Source organism: Pan troglodytes, chromosome 18, assembly GCF_028858775.2.
Source record: "Pan troglodytes isolate AG18354 chromosome 18, NHGRI_mPanTro3-v2.0_pri, whole genome shotgun sequence".
Lineage (NCBI taxonomy): Eukaryota > Metazoa > Chordata > Mammalia > Primates > Hominidae > Pan > Pan troglodytes.
The window spans coordinates 16,888,289-16,911,268 of record NC_072416.2 but is presented as its reverse complement, the minus strand read 5'-3'; the positions used below and the strand labels follow the sequence as shown (position 1 = coordinate 16,911,268).

Sequence of the window (22,980 nt, the reverse complement as noted above, 5' to 3'; positions counted from 1 at the left end):
AATATGAGATTTCTTTCTGAAAGTTAAATTAGAAGTAATACTTGGCCAGGTGCAGTGGCTCACACCTGTGATCCCTGTGCTTTGAGAGGCTGAGGCGGGTGGATCACCTGAGGTCAGGAGTTCGAGACCAGCCTGGCTAACATGGTGAAACCCCAAAGCTACTAAAAAAATATAAAAATTGGCCAGGCATGGTGGCACGTGCCTGTAGTCCCAGCTACTTGGGAGGCTGAGGCAGGAGAATCACTTGAACCCAGGCAGCAGAGGGTTGCAGTGAGCCGAGATTGTGCCACTGCACTCCAGCCTCGGTGACTGAGTGAGACTCTGTCTCAAAAAACAACAAAACTAATAAATAAATAAAAAATCTGTTGCAGGAAAAAACAATTTCTCCAATTAATTCTGACCTTGCCCAAGGGGCTGTCCGCCATGACAGCTTCCCCAGAGTTTCCTGTGACATCCCTTGCTCACTCCTCTTGGGCTCCTAGGGCACGTGCAATGCTTCCTTTGGCATAGTTTTCTCTCAGACCAGCAGGGAGGTCTATTTTCTCCCCAAGGGCAGGATCTCTGCCTGGAACATATGATACTTTACGAATGGTTTAACCCTTTGCGCATCATCTCACTGGTCTGTTGAGGCTCCACTCTGGTTCCCTAAGTGTAATGAACATTTTGCTGTGTTTTGGTAATCAATATCTTTCTTTCCCCCCTTTCTGTGGTTGATACTCGGGCCTTTTTTCTTAATCAAATATTGATATATGTTATAGTTATTAGAGTTTACTCATTACTATTTTGTTTCTTCAAAGCAAAGAGAAAAAAAATTTTAATCAAACTCTGTTTTAAATGTTGGCTTCTGAGTTGAAATTAAATGCCATCTTACTAAAAGCATACTGAATTCTAAAGACCATTTTGTACAGTCTATAAAAATACCTCATATAAATAGTTGCTTTTGAAACTTGGCTAGATTGAAAGATTATGTGGGTCTTTCAGGAATTGTGGTGGTGGTGCATTGATATTATTGAGTCAGTTTTCATTGTGCGTGTGCGCGCGCCGAGTGTGAAAATCAACCCCCTAGGGAGAACTACATATTTCTAACTTTCATTGTGGAAGAAAGAAACTCACTTTGTGTAAATCTTGACATGTTCAAGTTCAGCTCGTACCTGTGAGTTTCTATTTTGTATCTCATGGTCTTGGATCCAGGGGAGGGTGACAAGTTCACAGGCTTGGCCTGGTGGCTTTCTGTTGTGAGTTGTATGCTAAAGGTATAGTGTCTCCTCCTAATAAATCCACTCCCGTTCCACAGTCTACAATGGCTCCACCAACCCATAGGGAGTGGTCTTTCCTCTGCACAGCAAGAATCATAGTACATCAAAAGGTCTTTTATTTGAGACACAAAAATGCAAAATTGCTGAGATATCAAACATTTCCCGATCAGCTACAATACTGCCACTATGTACAAAAGATCTGATGATAAATGTGCACACATATAAAAATACAGTATGCATTACTTATGTACAGTACATGTGCAAAATGTATGGCATTCAAACATGATATGGAATTGATTTCAGGGGTGCAAACAGCAAATACAAAGGCATCATGGTTTTTCTTTTAAAAAACAACATAAAGGCAATACATGAATGGACCCCCGATTGCCATAATTTTTTGTTGATTAAACTAGTGCTTCAACAAGCAGGGCTCTGTAGATTGGTATCTTTCTCCTTTTTTTCATAAAGTGAGATGCTAAGACATAATGTGACAATGAAAATAAGAAGAGAAACACCTATCACATTGCATTTCTATTGCAAGCAGGAAAAGAAGAAAACTAATTTCTACATAGAAAAAAAACTTTGTATTACTACTGAATGTTACTCTTAAACCAACAAAACAACTCTATACTATTTTACATGAAAACAATAAGAGAAATATCTACATCTTAGTGAAAATTATAACCTTAAATGGATAATACCTTTTTGGGACTGATTTTTGAGATCTCATTAGTCTCAAATTTTAAATAAAAAGTGCCTCCTTTTGGCAAATACTTGGCAATGCCTTTGGTTCCTTTAAAGCAAGTTTGCATTACTATTGGTTACTTGAGGTCAAGTACTTTTGGTAGATACTAAACCCTTTCCTAAATGCTTCCTCTTCCTACCAAATTAGCAAGATTCCTTACAGCATCACGTACAGAGGTAATGGTTACGAGTTTCAGTATTCTATAAACTTTGTTAAAGCTTTGTCTTAGTAGTTGGCATAAAGCTCTGTTAAACACTATAGATGTGATGATATCTCTGATAACATATTTTATTTGATTCCCGACAGCACCTTGTAGATCCGAGATTGCCATCTTATTGTCACAAAGCTGTGACACCACAGAGCAAAGTGTTTGCATGGAGGGTAAGAGCTCTTCTGTAAACATGTGCAGCTTTTCGAATTGTAGGCCTTCCATGAAAGATTTCAGGTAGAAACCCTTTGTAATGATGTGTTTCCTTGGATACTGCAAGAAAGGGCGAATGTGGAAAAAACACGCACCTGCTTATTGCCATGCAGACGGAGTCACTTTACAAATAAAAATGTAGCTCAGAGAGACTGCTGAATGAGCAAGTTATTGAAGGTTTGAACCAGGAAAAAAAATTACTACATCTTAGTTGTTTTCCAGTTTTGACTGAAATCACTTAAAAGATGAGTTGAAATGCAGTTAGGATGCTCTCCAGATACACACTGATGCATTTGTAAGCTATGTTCCTTGAAAAACCTGACCTTCCAGTTAACGTTCTTTGATAATTTTGGGCTAATTTTGTGGCCTCTAGGGCGGTGGGACGATTTGTATGGGTGTTCTCTTGTCAGTATTCAATATTCATGTTTACAGTAGCAGATATTGAAAAATGGAGGGTTATTTCTGAATTTGGTTAAATTGACACATGTTGCTCTGCTAGTAGACACTGAATAGCTATTCTCTTTACATTTCTCTAAAAAGTCCCCAGCGGCACCATGAGCTCCCCACCTGAGTGACAGCCAGGACTTCTGTGAGGCTACCGTCAGGTGGTTGCATGGAAGCCGGTGAGGATGTATACTGAAATGTGGGCTTCTCACAAATATTTTAAACCCTGCCAAAGTGCTTTACCACGTCTCTCAGGCCAAGTCCATTTGAGGACAGTAAAGGGACTATCTCATCACTTGTGGGGATAGCTGTTTTGTCAACTGCTATGGCTGATTTCAGCCTGGGAATTCTGAAAGGACTGTGAAGAAAGCTATGCTGCCTGGAATGATCTGGGGTTGAGGGTCCAGGAAGCCTGAGTCAGCTCTGGTGACAAAATAGGTAGTGCGCCCCTGAGCCATCACTCAGGGTATGCTGACTGCACAGTTCAGAGGTGCTATCTCATTACTATGACTTTGCCTTCCATAGGCAGCAGCTTGCAGGCACACCACCCTGCCTTTGCCACTGTTTCTAAACAGCACTGAAAGCCAAAAAGTGTCAGTTACATGGATCACAGAACCATGCGGCTTTTAAAAAGGAAATTTAAATAAGATCTCTTTTAGAATTACAAAAATATTCATATGAAACAAACACAATAGTATCTAAGCAAGAAATTCCACAAATTCAGAATACATCTATGTACAATTATGTGGCAATACTATACAGTAGATTGCACATTTCAGGAAAAACACTAGAAGGTGAACCACTAACACTGTCCTATGAGGTTTCCTAGTGGATGCTTTGCTGAAATGTACAAGATGACCACATACTCCTAGACTTTCAAAGACTTTACAGAAATTTTGGTATAACTTTTTAAATTCATCCCACCCCCAGTAGGATGATCTGATTATCTATATACAGCAGAAAGGTAAGGCTGGTACTACTGTGTTTTGAGAACATGTAGGAAAGTAAGATGGGGATGTGAGATAATGCCTTTCTAGGAGTTATTTTCTTGGCAGTATGATACTTTACAATATGATATACAACAGTACCACTGCTTAAACCACACACGTGCATAATGAAAATTCAACTGGCGACTTTGACTTGTGCTGTAATGGCTGTGAGACTAACTTAAACAACAACAACAACCAGTCTTTAGTCAATATCCACCCTTCCTCATTGCACTCACCATCACACGCACTGAGTCAGGTCAGAAGGGCCTTGTTTACAGAGTATCATCTTTGGTCATGTCACGTGAGTGTGAGCACATAGCGTGTCCTCACTCTAACCTGGAACATGTAGTGGAGATCCTGGAGAGCAGCACTCGTGTCACAGGTGCCTGGCTGGTGACCCAAGCCAGGAGAGAGGAGGGTCAAGGGGAATGGTGCAAGTGGAGTGGCTTGCAGAGTTAATGGGTAGAGATGCCTTGTCTTTTTAAAAGTGAAATACTGGTTTATAAAGGTTTAAACACATGTGTGAAGTGGGCACTTTAGCAATTCATAGGAGAGTAGGCCAATGAGATAGCATTTTCTTGCACTGCACTGTGTATTTTTGGAGAGCAACCTTCCTGTGGCATGTTTCAAACCCTATTTTAAAAAGCAATAAAGGGACCCGAGAGCTAGAAAACTATCTACAGAATTCAGGATTATGGAAATATGAAGTTATTCAACGAGAGTCAATGGTACTAGTGTTCGGTTACCTTCTACAGTCCCACTGATATTTGGTGCTAATTTAATAAGCCATTCAAATCTGAATGAAGAAGATGCTCAGGGTGTAAGTATGGACCTGACAGGCCCAGACAGAAACCCTCAGCAAAAAAACTGTGGCCAAGAACTGTAAGACAAATACTTTCCCAAGTAAATAGCCTGGCCCTGGAGACAGGCCCCTCTCAATGGAACTGACTCGAGGATTCACAGAACATCTAGTGTGGTAAACTCTTGTAGGGCTTGGTCAAATGACGGTGTTCTGGTTAACAGAGAGTTATTGTATCCCGTGCGTTGGTTTACCAATTTCTGAACACTTAAACTATTCATCACAGACTACACTGAGCACAGTGGCCTCTGCCTTGAACCGTCTGGAAGGCACATGAGCACTGTTAGTGCCTTTGAGTCAGGAAGTGCCAGTGAGCAGAGGGCTCCAGTGTGCTCATGCTGGAAAAGCAGACTTTTGTTACACGTAGTAAAATTTATAAACCACACACACACAAATCAGAAATAAGATCAGCTCTTAGGCAAAACACAAACCCAGAAATAATTCACAAATTCTTTCCAAATAACGGGTCAGGCTGCCTCCGGCATGTCAGTATGGAACATTTACCATTTTGTGACCCAGGGGAACCAACCTGACCTGAGGGTTTACACAAGGGTGAGGTGGAGAGCACAATATTATTATTTAAGAAAAATCTCCATGCTCTTTTGGTAGATTTCAGTTTTTTGTTATTTACATTTTGTCATATACCTCAATGACTAGCTTGAAATAATCCTGTGATAGTTGGCATTTTAGAAAATTCTTAAGAAATGACTTGACTTAACAAATATGTAATAACTGTTTTCTGTATAAAAACACTAATAAAGCCTCCAGTTTTTCAATCTTAGGCTTGACAATATAGTGAGAGCTCTGGTAGAATATCCAGTTACAAGCCTGTAAAATGATAACCAGGGTTAGTGACAGAAGAAAGAGGGCCAGGGCAGGGACGTGGAGGCCCACCTCGTGGCACAGTCTGACCTGTACTCATCATGGGAATGTCCTGGGTAGATGACAGACCTTCCCCTTACCTTCCATTCTTCTAACTCGCCAGCTCAGAAAGATATTTCATGCTAAAGCCTTTTCTTGGTTCTTTGAGATGGGTCTGGTTACCTGAAAGTTAGTCAGCAATTCTTTAAATACAGAAATACATGTGGCTCAAGTACTCTAGAAATATTCGAGCTATTAAAAAAGTAGGACCTTGGATACCCATTTCCTTACCCCAACGTAGGCTGTACAAATCACAATGTCAGAGCATACATACAAATGTCTAATATATACATTAAAATCAATCTAACCAACCCAGAAGGTTGCTAATAGAATTTTCAGTGTTATCAGTATACCTGGACTTCTGACAGTATTTTGTAGGTATCTTCTGTTTATGTTGAAAGATCTTGCATTTAAATTTAAATTTGGAAATATAAAGTACGATTCCAAAAAATCACAAAATAAACTACAACACCAAAAAAACGACACAGGTTTCTGAGTAGAACCAAAAGTCTTCAGCCAGAAGCTGTCACTGAACTGGCCAAGGCTCTCCACTGCCTTTGACCTCTGCTGTGTCTTGGGCCTGGCTCTGGCCATCTCTAGGAAGTACCAAGTGCAGTGACCTCTCACCTCCCTCACATCAGCCTTAGTTTTTGAGTGGAGCTGTCTGCCTTTTATTTAGGGTCTTAAAGTGACCAGAGATTTAAATGTAGTTAATTACCAGAATCCTAACGTCACTGTGCTGCATATATTACTCTTCTTTGTTTTTATCTAAAGGTACTTTTCATTCTTTACTGAAGTCTGGAGAAATAGATGAGTCGTCTTTGACAAGTGCGATTTTCAGAAGGCCCTGTGCTATGTTAAACTGTAGAAATTCACTACTGAACACAATGAAATGTTTTCAAACTTGGGTTCCAGGCTATGACCTTCCACCTATTCTTTCTGTGACAACATATTTTGATTGCAACAATGCAACTATAGATCTATCTCTAAAAACTGACCTTCTAGAATCTTCATGTTCTTAAACCTCATCAACTCTCAGAAAAGAAATCTGTGACGTTAGTCCCATGGCAGCGGTAGGTCCTGTGGGTCTAGAAAGTCAGCAGAGAACATGCTCGGCGCGGTGGTGCTGAGAGGAGTGAGTCCTGAAGAGGAGTTGGGCATGGTAATGTCCAACCACTCCATGTTGTCCAAGTTTGAGTCTGACAGGTCGAGAGACAGACAGGGAGTACCTGCAGCAAACTGGGTCTCGGAAGTCTCCATGGGTGAGTGTGAATGGTCCAGCATACCTGAGTGACTCAGCAGATCATTCTGGAGGTCCTCGATCAGAGAGAAGGGCTCTCTGTCTTCACTGCTGCTTTGTAGTGGAGGAATTTCATTGGCTGAGGGTAAAGTTCCATCCAAGAAAGCTTCTAGTTGGTTCTCTAAGCTGGCAGATAAACTGCCCATAGGTTCTAAAGATACAGGTGGTGCCATTTGGACTTGGGGTGGTGGCCGGGACACCACTGTATTCACTGGCATTGTGGTGATGCTGGCTGTCACTGGTCTCATTTTGGAAATAGGAGAAGGTTCTTCTTTTATGGGGAGGGAGATCTCTGTGTAAAATAAATGAAGTAATTAGTAACTGAAGATTTACTACTACTTAAAAATTTTTATTAATTACTAGGACAGTTACATTACTATTATGCGATTCCTTCTACGCACGTCCGTCTTAGAAGTAGGAAGAGAATGCTATTGGTCAGGTACAATCCTTGACAACCTTTAGGATGATGGATCATTTTAGTCAAATAGATAAACATAAAAGTTTATTACATTCCTTTTTGTTGTAAATTTAGTCAGCAGACTGTCCAAGGCCAGTTTATTACATTCTGATATGCTTTAAATTCTTCTCAGTAAGACTAAGCATTAAAAGCAGCTATATCTCACTAGATAGGTATCAATGGTTTTAGATTATTTTATCTTTGAGTCGTTATTTTGTCATTAAAGTTTTAAGATAGGACTCATATCATCCTATGAATCTATCTATAGCAACATGATACTCCTAATATAAATGTTGAAATGTACATCCTGAGTTTGTGCTGAGACATGAAGTACATCCTCAATGTTATGAAAGAAGTAATTACATTCTTTTTTCCTTTTTTTTTTTTATCATTACAGTTGGACTGGGTACCCAATTTAGCCATGTGCATTCTGTGTAAAGTTCTGAAAATATACAATGACATTTGATTTCATTTCTGAATTAAAGCTAACACATGGTTCCTTTGATCCTTTTCTTTTAAGTTGAGGTGGATCACTTGGTTATCTCTTTCACTTTTTGGTCTTGTTTTCTGAGCTTATATAAAATTTTGATGATTTGGTAAATGTCTTCATTATGTGTTACTCCTTGCCAGATCAGGCAGCAAATTAACAGACCATCTTCTATAAATACTGGCGTTCACTAAACTACATAAATGAATGAAGTATCTTAAGTTTTATGAGGCTATGATTGGTTTCATTTATATGCAGATACACTAGGAAAAATAAATTAACAATACCTCTTAAAGCTCAATGATTGCTATGTGCAAATGGCTGAGAGAAGGAACTTACAATTTGATTCCTACAAATGAATTGTCAACTGTGTGTACTGCATTTATTTTTGAATGGTTTGTTACTTTTAATTATCAGTAGTCATCTCTAAAACTGTTTTGAAAGCTTTAAGTGTCATCTAAGTAACTAGTCTTTTTTATTTTTTATTTTTTTATTTTTTTGAGATGGAGTCTTGCACTGTTGCCAAGGCTGGCTGGAGTGCGGTGGCATGATCTCAGCTCACTGCAGCCTCCGCTTCCTGGGTTCTGGTGATGCTCCTGCCTCTCAGCCTCCTGGGTAGCTGGATTACAGGTGCCCTCCACCATGCCCAGCTAATTGTTGTATTTTTAGTTTCACCATGTTGGCCAGGCTGGTCTTGAACTCCTGACCTCAGGTGATCCGCTTGCCGTGGCCTTCCAAAGTGCTGGGATTACAGGCAGGGCAAGGCACGGTGTCACAAGTAACTAGTCTTATAACTATATAAAACTTGGTTCTCGTTATTACTGATATTAGTAGACAAGATGAAATAATATACTTACTGGATACTTTGTCATTAAAAAAAAACCCATTTTAGAAAATAGCTTGATTGTGTCACATTTTAATTTCCAAGTTTAAGATGCCTGCCACCACACCCAGCTAATTTTTGCTAATTTTTGTATTTTTAGTAGAGACGGGGGTTTCACCATGTTGGCCAGGCTGGTCTTGAACTCCTGACCTCAAGTGATCCACCAGCCTCGGGCTCCCAAAGTGCTGGGATTATAGGCATAAGCCACGGGGGTTGGCCAGCTGAAGTTATTTTTGTAAGGCCAATATAATTCTTAGCAAAAAATACTATTTGTGTGTGTAGATCTGTAGTCAAATATCAATTCTCTATGTCAACGTCAACTTCAGTGTCAAATAATACCTGCTATAAATGGAGAACTTCTGACCACTATTTGAAAATTCAAATAAAACTCCTTTCATCAGGGTAATTTTAAGACTACTCCAAATATGCAAATACTATCCAGAAATTTTTTTTAAATATTGATTTTTATACTTCAAAGATATGTAAGCTGAGGCAACAATATCCTTGATTCTTTTTGTGGCTAATGTCTCTTTTTAATAAAGATGATATAAATCTAAGACTTCATATTATATTGTAGAAAATGCTTTAGCATTGACTTTGAATTTTAATAAAGATACTGGAGCCCATGCTAGGTAGCTTGATGTCACATAATTAAGATAGTATTGGCATGTTTTCATCCCATTACAATGACATATGCATGGAACAAGTTCTGAAGCTTTTCAACATGGAATTTAAATCTGGTTCTACTTGGCTATCTGGTCTTTGTTTTTTAGCAGGCATCTATCTGTGGATAAATCTCACATTGTATTACCGTTTTAAGCTATCACAGTTCACTGCAGCCTTGACCTACTGGGCTCAAGCAATCTTCCTTCCTCAACTTCCTAGTAGCTGGGACCCCAGGGGTGTGCCATTACACCCTGTTAATTTTTAAAATTTTTTGTAGAGATGAGGTCTCATTATGTTTCCCAGGCTGGTCTCGAACTCCTGGGCTCAGACTCCCAAAGTGCTGGGATCACAGACGTGAGTCACCGCACCTGGCCATAAGTTCTTTTAATGGCCTAAATTTAACAGATTTTAAAACAGTAAATTCAGTTAGAAGAACACGTTTCTCAGTATCTAAAGATAAGCTATGAGTGCTTAAGAAAAACTTTCATGTACTTGGGTTAAGAGATGACTTCCTGGGAGGATCTGATGTGACTTTTGACTTACCTCCACTCTTAATGAGGATATCAAAGAGGTCATCCATCTGCTGACTGTGAGCGTTGGAAATCTACAATGAAGGAGAGTACAAATTAGGTTTCTTTCATACAAACCTGGAAGCATTATATAATTAGCAGTCCTAAGGGACTTTCTAGACGATTTAGTTCTAATCTATCGTGATAATTTTGAAAACACTGAGGTCACATGAGAAGTTAAGCCATTTACCCAAGCTGTACAGCTGGTTAGTTGACACAGCAAGAACAGGGCTAGTTAGTACCCAGCTCCACCGACTTCTACGCTTCCCTTTTTTTCTATCACTGAATTGCATTTTGAGAGGCCTCTAATACCTTATTTTAAAAGTGTCTTTATTCATTTGTATTTAGGTAAAAATTTGTATAAAGGTGATCACACTATACATATTTGTTCAGTTCTATTGAGATTTACCTGACATATAATAAGGTGCACTTGTGTAAAGTACACAATTTGATATGTTTTGACATATAAATATACCCATGAAACCATCAACAAAATCAAGATAATGAACATATCCATCGCCCCTAAAGTTTCCTCATCCCCTCATCCGTAGGCAACCGTCGGATCTGTTTGCTTTCACTATGGATTAGTTTTATATGAATGGATTCATACTGTGTGTAGTTTCTTGGTGGTAGGGGAAGGACTAGCTTCTTTCACCCAGCATAATTATTCTGAGATTTATCTGTCTTATAGTGTGTACCTCAGGAACAGTTAATTTTTTTATTGCTGAGTAGTATTGCATTGTATGGAAACACAGCAGTTTGTTTATTCATTGACTTGTGGATGGACATTTGGGTTTCCAATTTTTGGCTATTACAAAAAAAGTTGTTGTGAACATTTGTGTACATGTCCTTGTATAGACATGTGTTTTCTCTTCTCTTGGGTAATTAGGAGTGGAATGACCGGATCACAGGACAGGTATAGGTTTAACTTTTGAAGAAATGGCCAAACTATTTTCCAAAGTGACTGTTCCATTTTACACTCCCACCCTCAGTATATGGTATAAGATTTCTAGTTGTTCTCCATTCTCACCAATACTTTGTAGGGTCAGTCTTTTCAATTTTAGATACTTCATTAGGTGTGTAGCGGTATTGCACAGGGGTTTTAATTTGCATTTCCCTAATGACTAATGATGTTGAGCATCTCTTCAAGTGCTTATCTGCCATCCATTTATCTTCTTTGGGAAAATATCTGTTCAAATCTTCTGGCTACTGCAGATTTCTTCTGCTAGCTGTTTGCATGGTCTATCTTTTTCCAACCATTTACTTTCAATGGTCTTTGTATTTAAAGTATGCCTCTTGTAGATACATGCATTAGTTACCTATTATTATAAATTATTCCAAAACATAACGGCTTAAAATTATTATGTCACAGTTTTGTGGGTCAGGAATGGTTTTGATGGGTGGTTCTGGCTTTGGGTCTTTCATGAGGTTGCAGCCAGGATGTTGGTCAGGTTACCGCCAACTCTAGGTGTGGCTGGGGAATGCCCTTGACTGGCAAGTTAGTGCTGGCCATTGATGGGAGGCCTCAGTGCCCCTCCATGTGAGCCTCTCCAGATGGCTGCTGGCATGTCCACATGGCATGACAGCTGGCTTTTCCAGAGTGAGCACTCCATGGGAGAGCAAGGAAGAAGGGGCATGCCTTTTATGACTTAGTCTCTGGAGTCACACACCATCACCTCTGCCAATTCTGTTTGTTAGAAGTGAGTCGCTAAATCCAACCCAGAGAGGAATGTCAAAGAATTTGCAGACATATCTTAAAACTACATACAGTTGAGTCTGGCTTTTATATCCACTCTGACAATTTTTTGCATTTTAATTGAATTGTTTAGTCATATGTGTTATAATTACTGACATGGTTAAGTTTGGGTTTACTATTTTATATTTTATATTTGTTTTCTATTCATCCCATCTGGGTTTTTTTTGTTTGTTTGTTATCCTGTTTTTCTTTCCTGTCCTTAAAAAAAAATTTGACATTTTTGTATCTAATTTTTCTTTCTTTCTTTCTTTTTTTTTTGAGACAGTCTCGCTTTGTCACCGAGGACGGAGTGCAGTGGCACAGCCTCAGATCACTGCAGCCTCAACCCCCTGAGATCAAGTGATACTCCTGCTTTAGCTTCCCAAGTAGCTGGGACTACAGGTATGCACCACCACACCTGGCTAATTTTTGTCTTTTTTGTAATGATGGGGTTTTATCATGTTGCCCAGGCTGGTCTTAAATTCCTAGGTTCAAGCAATCCTCCCACTTAGCCTCCCAAGGTGTTGAGATTACAGGCGTGAGATGCCATGCCAGGCCTTTCTATTGATTTTTTTTAAAAAAACTATCTTGAATCTTTTAAATTGTTACTATAGATATGCAATACATATCCTTAACTTCTCATAGGCTACTTAATGTTGTACACTGAATAAAACACAGCGATCCTACAACCACACAGATCCACTCATTTCCTCCCCCATCCTTTATTAATTATTTTAAGTATTGTCTACACATGCTATACACTCCTCAAGACAGTGTTATCTTTGGTGATGAACTAACTCAATTTTTCTTTATCTGAAAATATCTTTAGTTCACTTTCATTCTTAAGGGATATTTTAACGTGATAATAGAATTCTGGGTTGACAATCCCTTCCACTTCTTCCTCCCTAAAAACTTTTAAACGTGCTGTTGCACTCTTCCAGTTTTCATAGTTTTTGATGAAAGGTTGACATTAATCAATTAGTTGTTTGCTCTGTGTGAAATGTGTTTTTTCTCTTGATGCATTTAAGATTTTCTCTGTCTTGTCAACAATTTGACTGTGATGTGATTTATCCAGCTTGTTTATCGAGCATCTCAAAGCTATAAATTTGTCTTTCATCCTATTTGTGAACATGTCAGCCATTGTTTCTTCAAATATTTGCCTCTTCAGTTCTTTCTCTCTTCTTCTGGGACTTCTCTTCTACCTATGCTAGACTGTTTTGTTTGAGTTATATAACAGGATTCTGAGGCTTTGTTCACTTCACAATCTCTGTTATTCAGATTGGATAAGTTATGATCTATCTTCAGGTTCATGACATTTTTTCCCCTGCCATCTCCATTCTGGTAAGTTCATCTATATATTATTTTCATTTCAGATACTGTAATTTTTTAGTTCTCAAATTTCCATTTAGTTATTAAAAATCATTTCTGTATCCACATGGATCCCTTTTATTACTAGCATATTTCCTTTTCCATCACTGAGGACAGCTGTAATAGTAGTTGTTTTGAAAACCTTGCCCGCAAATTCTAACATCGAGATGAGCTCAGGATTGGTCTCAGCCTTTTCCTTTGAGATAGGTTACATTTTCCTGATTTTGTATGATGCATGTTATGGATAAATGTTATGGATGTTAAATTGTGGCAACTGTGAATTCTGCTATTATTCTCAGATGAATGGTTTCTATTGTTTTAGCAAGCTATTAACTTGGTTAGACTTAAAACTTCAAAATGTTTCTTGGGTAGATGTTCCAATCTCACTTTAGATCTTTTGTCTTCAGCTGAGCTGCTAAGCGTCCATTCCACGCCTGTATGGCTTAGGGGTCAGCCAGAGATGTGGGCACACAGAATTTGGGGATCTCCTCTCTGGCTTTTTCCCTCTGGTTGCTCTCAATTCAGTTATCTGGATTTCCAGGCCATAAAGACTATGGCTTTTCTCCAGTAACCCTGCCACTTAGCTGGACCCCAGAGTAAAAGCAGCACAAAGAGGGAAATCATGCCACATCACTCCCTTCCTTTGAGTGTGGATTCCCCACCAGAGAATGACTGCTTCTATTTACTCTTCAATGTGTTCAGGTAGTTGCTTTTTGTTATGACCCACATTAATAGCTATTATCTGTGGGAAGATTGAACCGGTAGGGCCTTACTTAGCCACTCGTGGAATTGCAAGTCTGAGTAAATGTATTTAAACGAAGTTTGGTGCTCAATGGCATATAAGCAGGTCCTACAGGTGGCTACTCATTTGAATAACCAAAAACCAATGTAGAACCTCAGTCTATAAACAGGAACCTAGAGACATGTAAATACCAGAGATTCCAATCAGCTGTCTTAGGTTACAGTGGAAGATTCATCAAGTAAGCAGGACTTAGAAAGGATGGGTGCTATCTTTTTGTTTTCTTAAAAACTGCAGTTAAGCTCTTGGCAATTCACTTCGTCTCTGCTCCCCTGTGAAGAGAATAGATATCACTCCGAATGGACCATGAGGGAGGAGTGTAGTCCAGCACCACCTGTTTGACTTCTTATTGCAAATATTTGAACCCGTCTTTGAAATCTGACTTTTCCCTCACAGACAAGGGCCTTTGCTGAGTCTGTAACTAAGGGACATCTTACAACTTAAAGTTACGTTCCCTCGGTACTCAGGGAATACAAAGCAGCATGTGGTAGGTTCCACTTCCTCCAAGAGGCAGCCCCCCACGGGCCCTGAGCATCCCTGGATGTCCTTGGTGAGGGTGCCAAACTGACAAGGTCGCCTGGACTGAGCAGCTTCTGTAGATGCTCACTGAGGCAACCAAGCGGGTCAAGGAAGCGTAGGCATGACTGCGTACTCCCTGGGTGAGGGACTGGCTTGTTTGCCGCTTGCTAGAAAAAGCACAGAGCCCTTGGCCCCACGTTCCTTAGGTGCAGCTTGACCCACTGCATACACAGCCACCATGTGGCCCCAACAAGTTACCCCATGGAACACGGGAGCGGGGGAACTGGCACAACTGCGCTGATGTTCCTGCTGTTTGCCGTGGATAATAAACAGTACCGCTTGGATATTGTCTCTTGGTGTCCACCTTTAGCACCCATGGAGCGGTGTCAGGGCCACTCCTTGAACCCTCTATGAGGCTGGGGTTCTTCCCTCAAAGGTTAGTTTTAAGCTTTGACAGAAAGCTTTAGAGAGAAAGATTGGAGGAGTGTTTAGGGTAATGTATGACAAGTACTCTCATGACTGGGCACCCACCATGGGCCATATGCTTTTACAAATAGGAACCCTAACTTCTTCCATTGCTTGGTATGGTTGGGGCTACTTCTGTTTTATCAGTCAAACAAGGAAGGCTCAGAGGCCACATGGTCACCATGTGTGGTGAAACCAGGAGAACCTCAGATCTGTTACCTCCAAGTGCATTTGCTCAGTGTATGAGCAAAGTCATTTGGATGGGCTGGCCTGCTGGGGGCAGAGGTTGCTGGAGACCAGAGAGAGATCAGGTCAATTTAGGTGCTGGTGGCCTTGAATGTCAGCCAGGTGTAACAGTGATACCATCTGTCATTTTGATGCTGGCCTGACACATGGTGGCTTTAGAAAAGAAGGGACCTGTATAAAATGTCTCCTGGTCATAATCACATCTATCTCTAACATGACTGATGCCCCTACCCCAAAAGAAAAGTTAAGAGATAAACCCTTAATTTCTGAATAAACAGTAAATGCAGTTATACTGCTGCTGAAAGCTGTTTAAGGTCTTCATGATAAATGACATTTTGATTTTAAATAACCATGTAAAATACAAGGTTATTTTTGTATTTCTATTGAGGCAAGTCAGTTTCAGACAAGGGATTCTGTATAGGTCTGCTCGAGACTGAAGGTGGGCACATCCACCATAGCCTTATGCACCATGACCGTGCCCTCACTTACCTCTGGCAGAGGGGCCTGTGTGCTGCGTGTCTGCTTGATGGCCTCCTCATAGCGGGGGGGATCTTTTGTCTTGGCGACTGGACTCCCAAATAGAGAGTGCTGGACGACAAATTGCTGGGGTGGCGGGGGTGAACTAGGCTGTGTCAAATAAAGGAGGAGTGCACATTACCTCTTGGCAATAAACCTCTCTTTTCCTGGCTAGACTCGGCTCTGCTGTTCTCTATGTAGTGGCCAAATCAGGGAATTCATGAGCAGGTTCTTTTAAGCACCTGTGAGGCTGACAGCACTGGTGGCCACCTCATGTGCGAACGATCATCTTCACTGTGATAATAGCTGAGCTCCTCCTTCACAAGTTATCACTGTATTTTCAACAATTTTATCCCATTAACATTAGTCACTCCAAGCCCAAAGCACTAAGCTTTGGAATGATTTGATGCCCCTGCGGCACTGTCACTGATGCACAAGCCTCACAGGGTTACCTTGTTGGGTGTGTTAGGTCCATTTTGCAGGGATGGAAGCGGAGCATTTCTGGATTGAAGAACACTGTTGGAGGCCTTATTGATAAAGGGCTGCTGGACAGCTGGGGCAGGATGTCTCTGATATGGAAGAACTGTATTTGATGATGCTGAGTTTGTGAAAACCTGTAATGAATAAATGTTTTTCCATTAATTTGTTCTTTGGCTTTTCCTAATGAAGTAAAGAAAACAATGTTTTAGGGCAGGGGTCAGCAAACTTTTTCTGTAAAGGGCTGCAGAGTATATAGCTTATGATTTGTGGGTCACCTGGCCTCTGTTGTTACCACTTGGCTCTGCCATTGCAGCCTGAAAGCAGCCACAGACAGTACATGGATAAATGGGTGTGGCTGTGTGCCAATAAAACTTTATCCATACAAACAGGTGGTGGGTTAGATTTGGCCCACAGGCCAGGGTTTGCTTACCCCTATTTTCGAGCATATGTGGTCCCTTTACGCAGTAACTTGCCTTTGATGGTGGTACAGACAGAGCTTTGTGGAAAAACAGTGCTTGCTCTTTATAATTCTCCTCTTAAATGATAGCTGAGTTTCTTCTATTCCTCTCTAAGGTGGGCTCATCTACTCTCAAGTCTTTTTTTTTTTTTTTTTTTTTGAGACGGAGTCTTGCTTTGTTGCCCAGGCTGGAGTGCAGTGGTGCGATCTCGGCTCACTGCAAGCTCCGCCTCCCAGGTTCACGCCATTCTCCTGCCTCAGCCTCCCGAGTAGCTGGGACTACAGGCGCCTGCCACCACGCCCGGCTAATTTTTTGTATTTTTAGTAGAGACGGGGTTTCACTGTTGTTAGCCAGGATGGTCTCAATCTCCTGACCTCGTGATCTGCCCGCCTCGGCCTCCCAAAGTGCTGGGATTACAGGCTTGAGCCACCGCGCCTGGCCTACTCTCAAGTCTTCAATGGCCATGACTAAGCTAATAATCCCAAGCCACTGCTCTACTTCCAACCTTGCTCCCAGGCGTCAAAGCCACTTACATCATCATCTTAGGTATCTCAAATTTAAAATATTCCAAACGATTTTTCTCCTTTTTCCCATTACCCCCTGCCTCTCAGCTTCTGAGGGAAAATAATTCTTGGTTCTGCTTTTTTAAAAACTTAGGTAAATAGGACTATCAGTCAACTCTGCTTTCTCCCTCAGTGTTCACACATCTCAGCAACGCCTCTTGAATCTGCCTCTGCTCTCTGCTGTCCTGCGCCTGGCCTTCACTATCTATCACAGGGATTCTGCAGCAGCCTTGTGGCATAGACCCCCTGCCACAACGTGTTCTCAAGGCATGGCCCCTACCACACTCCTTGGCTCTCCTGATTTGGGTAAAACCCTAATCTTTGGCTGGCATGTAAGCTTCTTACTACCTGGCCCCCTTTCCATCCTACCTAAAACCTCAACCTGCTGTGGTCACACTCAATTTTCCAGTTTCTTGAAAATGTCTTCAAATACAAGCAAGGCCCCATGTAAAACTGGTCCCCTTTGGAGAGGCTGTTTTCTGTTCCAACAGGCAAAGGTGAGAACTTCTTGCTGTGGAACTCCAAAATGTTTTGTTTAGCACCTCCATCAAGAGCCACAAGTTTTAGGGTCTTTTACAAATATGTGGCCATACTGCTGATATTGTAACTGTATTTCATAGAACTTGGTTTGCTCAAAAATACTTAACACGTTCTATACCACTAATATTCTAAAAAACCTCTGTATTTCATAAGCAGGAAAGTCTATGTGTATATACCTCAAACAGTACAACCTCCATGGTGATGAGTTCTGTAAATATACTCCTATTTGAAAAAATTAAATTTCCTTAAATTTGGTAAAAAATTACTTCCTTTAAACTAGAAGTAATGATTCCTAATTCTAGTGTTTAGAGACTTAGTGAAAAAGCCCTTATTTATCCTATCTACATATTATTTTTTCCTTTCCTCCCTAAAACAAATTATCTTAACATTGGAACATTTACTAAGCTTTTAATTACACTAAAATGGTATTTTGAGCTTTCCCCAAACTCAGTAACATACAACCATGATTCCTCTCGCAGAGGAGATTCTGAAGCAGCACACATGTTACATGTGACTGCAGCTGTCCCCAAAGTTGGTTTCACCCAGACAGTTCACACTATCCTGAGGCAGATCACAGGCACAACTCATTACCTGGGTTCTTTCATGTTGAAGAGTAAAACTCTGGGATTAATAATTTTCAAGGTTTAAAAGAGTAAGACCTATTTTTGAGGCATAAGATTTTTCTGGCAAGGAGATGTGCACATAGCTCCCCCTACTGGCTACCGGGGAATGCGGGAGAATTTTTTTGGTAGTTATTTGTGTAGAGGACACTGAATCCTAGACCACCAACTTCATTTTAAAGATGAGGTAACTGACTCTCAGAGAAGGTAAGTGAATTCTGCATGAGGCCAAACACCTAGGCAATGGTGAACTGGAATTGATAAGACCTTCTGGGCTCTTAATCTGAGATGGCAAAGTCTTACAAATGTATTTCAAGATCTTACTCAGCATAAACATGTTGGGAGTATCTTTTTCATCTTCAAATACCTTTTCCAAGGGAACAGCATACCTTTTTTTCCACAGTATGTTTAATTTGAAAACATTTATTTTAAAATTCAGTAAATTTAATATATGAGGATTGAAAACAAATACTTTTGAAACTTTCCCTTGGAAAAGGGGTTAACTGCGAAGGCGAGCTATCTTTCAGTAATGAAAAGGTCTTTCTCCATTCCAAATAACTGGGAAATCTGCAGCCAAATGGCATCTGACCTAAGGCTCATTCTATGGGAGATGGATCACAGAACAGAATGAACAGGAGCTTCCCAGGGCGTTTACAAAGATGCTTGTTGAATGGATGATCGGAGGATGGTAAAAATCAGCGACATTTTATTGCTCCTTGGCATTTACAAACCTTTCTGACTTGTTGAGGCTGACTGAGCACATGCTGTGGGAACGTGTCTTGTGTCTGAGGTACAGTTGGGGCCAAGCCTGAGGCCAAGGCAGCAGTTGGTATTTGTGCAGCAGTTGCTATCTGAGGCTGAGTCTGCATTCCTGCTTGTGGTGAAGTCTAGGAGGTGAATTGAAAAAAACATCAATTTAATTGTCAGAATCAAAGTTAGAAATCAGAACTTAGGTGTAGAATCACTGGTCACTTGGGGATTGTATCTAAATGAAATAAGACCAAGGTTACAGATACACACTTCATCTGCACAGAAATCTAAACTTTAATGATTCTAAACCAGAGAGGGAAACATCAGACCAGTCACTGCATGCTCTTATTATTCCTAAGTAGCTAAGATTTTTCATTTGAAAATTTTGAGAAAATGGAAATGGAAATAATAAGAACCTAAGGCAGTTCTACACATAATAGCTCAGGTACTGTAATACTTGAATAACAGCAAGGAAACTCGTGAGACCTAACTGTCCCAATTGCTGCTTGTAAGCGGTGTGTGCATTCCCTAGGGAGAGCCAGCAATGGGGCCAGGGCGCCCTCAGACCCAAGGATAAAAACACGGTTCTCGTTTCTACTACAGCAATGGAAGATTTGGACCAAAAAATTTAAGGATTTATTATGGAATAGACTTTCAATTTCACAGATACCCTAAAGATAAAACAGAGGAATCAGAATTTTTGCGTCTGCCAAAGGGTCTGTGGGCCCTGCCTCCTAACCACAGGGGTACGAGATGATTCCTCTCGCCTGTTTCAGGTATTTGGGTGTCGAGGCTGAGGAGCACTGCTTCAAATGGTTTCTTGTTCACTCGTGCTCCATGTTTGGTGAAAACTTACCAAAACTGCATGACACGGTAAATACATAGGTTATGTACGCACAAAAGGGAATTTCATGCTCATCAGTGTTTTCTCATCTCTTTCAGTTACATCCTCACTCCTAAATTTGTGGTCACATTTTCCTTAGTTTAGACATCTTCATATAAGCAGTGACTTTCAAGAACTAAATGTGGGAGGCAGAATGTAAGAATGGGCATAAGAATAAAGGCTCTGTGGGCAGAACACCTGGGTTTAAATGCCAGCTCCATCCTTGGGGGAACTCACTGACTACTCCTAGGCCTCTATAAGAATGGGCATAAGAATAAAGGCTCTGCGGGCAGAACACCTGGGTTTAAATGCCAGCTCCATCCTTGGGGAACTCCCTGAGTACTCCTAGGCCTCAGCGTCCTTATCCAGAGATGGGGTGGTATCACTTAGATCTTCTAGGAGAAGGGAGGATTAAGTGAAGCCGGCCATTTAAAGTACTAGATGCTGTGCCTTGCCAGAAAGTGCTCAGCGGCAGACTATGATCACAATGATCATGTCACTGGTGTGTAAAAAAATGTCTGCATGGATGATACTGTGTTCATTCAAGGGAAAAGGTAACAGGACTAGAAAAGCATCCTGTGTTTGTTTTCACTATATAAAAACAGTGCTAGATATTCAGATTTCTGAATAACCCTCTCACACATGCATACGTTTTCTCTGTGGGGTCTGCTCTGGACGCATTTATGGAAGAGCTCAGGTATGGTGCCTTCCTTAGCAGGGTTTGCATTCCATGCATGCTGTAAGGCAAAGTAGTTAGAAGACACACTTCACACCTGGAGTTTGAGGCTGCCTACAGGGAGTTGCACTGAGGTGACACTCGAGCCCTGGATGGACACTGGGAGCAGCAGCTGAGCAGTCTGCGTGGTCAGTAAAGCCTGGGGCTGAGCAACAACAGCAGGCGGTGGCTGTCCCTGGGAACTCACATAAAACTGCGAGACGACACTCTGCTGCTCTGCCTGGCCCACAGGGACCTCTTGCTTGATAACTACAGCCTTTTTGGCAACAAGGGTCTGGCCACCTGTAGAGACGGGCTGGCCTACAGCGTGGCTGGCTACTGGGATGGGCTGCCTGGAGCTGGAGCAGTCAGGGAGTGAGGCCTCATCTTTGATGGAGGAGCCAAGGCTGCCGTGCTTCTGATCTGACTTGACAGAATGACCTGGGGCACTGGGCTGGGCTTCCAGGGGCCGCTGCTGCTGCCCTCGTTTTTCAACCTCAAGTTGCATTTTCAGCACTTCCACGAGCTTCTGCTCTTGTTCCAGTTTCCTCTTCAGCTCTTCGATTTGCTTCTCTTTCTCCTGAAGCTTGCGATCCTTTTCGGCTGCATCCAGTTCCAGGTTTGACAGAGTGCTGCTGGTGGGACTCAGACTGTCTTCATTATTTGTCATTCTCAAAGGAGATGAACTCAAGAACTGTGAAGGCGACATCATGGTCATAATCTCGGTGAAAGTGTCTGCCATGTTTGTGTCATCAGTACTGAGACTGGACTGTTCGGAGGGAGATGGTGAAATGGGCAGAGGGGAATGAACATTTTCCACACGGGTTGCGTTGCTGGTTCCTGTAGGTGGCAATTCTGCCTTGAGAGTAGAGACTGAGCTAGTCACAGTGTTGTGTAGTGTTGTAACCGGCAAGGCCACAGTGACTTCTGGGTTACTGGTGACAATGGCTGATGATGACACTGCCACGATGCCCCCAGCAGCAAGGCCGCTGCTGTTCACTTCCTGGTAGGGTTTTAGGCGCTCAATGAGGTCCGGTTTGGTGCCTGACACTGGCAGACCCCTTAACTTCAGTTCTGTCTTCAGTTCTGATACCTGGAGGTACAAACAAAGCAGATCTCTTAGTATTAGAGCTTTCTGGCAAATCTACAGTACGCTTTTGTGATGGGAAAGGTGCCTATGTCTGTCAGACAACTCTGCGTTATGGCACACCTGAAAGTAGAACTGGTTTTGTATTTAAGCACACAGAAACAGATAACTACAGACTAGAAGCACTTGAGGAGCCAGTGATACGGTAAGGGTTTTTAGAGGGTAATTCCGCTTTTACGTCAAAGCAGAGAGATACTACCAGGAATTATGATGATGATACAGCTGCATTTATTGAGTAGTTGCCATGTGCAAGACACTTTTGGAAGTGCTCTACTCTTTCCACTCGTCTTCACACGACCCCATGAGGTGTCCGTATCATTATTCTTCCCATTTTACAGATCGGGAGGCAAAGAAGAGAGAGGTTGAAGCACTCACTCAAGGTACCACAGATAATAGAAGGCTGAGCTGTGGTAGAAACCTAAAAAGGCTGGCCCTAGAGCTCATATTCTTAACTGTTACATTTTCCTGCTTTTCCCAAACTTGGCATTGAGCAGGGAAGAAAAAAATCACAGCCTCTGGAATCCAGCAGAACTGGTAGGTGCCCGCACAAGGTACACACTCAGTAAATGACAGTTATTGGTTGTTTTACAGGAAAACTTAGTGGAAGTAAAAAGAAAGTACCTTTTATAGAGATTATCATATTGTTGGTAAAGTTGAATGTCTACTGAAAACTACTTAATGTCTGCTAGACAACGCTGGCAAATCATTTACATGTTTGTGGTACTTAGGGGTGAATAAGCTCCAGTTGCAATTGTCACCTTTAAGTCATCCAGGCTAGAAGGCAGAGGTCCTGGCTTTCTCACGGGAGTAGATGTATTCTGTCTTGGTGTGTTAGGTGTGGCATTGTTCAAAGCTGAATTCCCACTGTTACTATTTTTGTCATTGAGTGGCCTTCAAAAGAAAGCAAAAATTAGAGTTTATAATAAAATAATTTCTAGATTTGACATTGCTTCTATTAACAATTTGACTAACTTATGAAGAGAAAAATACCATGGTTATGGATTGGAAGGCTGAATATTGTAAAGATACCAATTACATTAGATCTCAATGAAATCCCCGCAGGTTTTGTTTGTTTGCTAGCGTGACGGAAATTTAGAAGGCGATTCTAAGCTTTATATGGAAATGCAAAGGACCAAGAATGGCCATGAATCCTTGAAGAAAAGCAAAGCTGGAAGAGTC

General features: G+C 41.2%; 1 protein-coding gene across 21 annotated transcripts in view; it reads right to left on the bottom strand.

The window, feature by feature from the left end:
• Positions 1–1,355: 1,355 nt before the first annotated feature.
• Positions 1,356–22,980, bottom strand: part of MRTFB (myocardin related transcription factor B) — a 272,986-nt gene continuing 251,361 nt past the window's right edge. For 15 of the 21 annotated variants that reach the window (XM_063796696.1, XM_001146929.8, XM_063796697.1 and 12 more), the window contains 7 exons: positions 22,560–22,692; positions 20,713–21,747; positions 19,038–19,193; positions 16,098–16,259; positions 15,619–15,756; positions 9,972–10,032; positions 1,356–7,227 (listed from right to left, as the gene is read on the bottom strand). In XM_063796696.1, coding sequence (XP_063652766.1) covers positions 6,692–7,227; positions 9,972–10,032; positions 15,619–15,756; positions 16,098–16,259; positions 19,038–19,193; positions 20,713–21,747; positions 22,560–22,692 — 2,221 coding nt within the window. In that variant the 3' untranslated portion in view covers positions 1,356–6,691. The remainder of the gene's footprint in view (positions 7,228–9,971; positions 10,033–15,618; positions 15,757–16,097; positions 16,260–19,037; positions 19,194–20,712; positions 21,748–22,559; positions 22,693–22,980) is intronic. The other 6 variants (XM_054668218.2, XM_054668219.2, XM_063796702.1 and 3 more) reach the window with 3 other exon arrangements.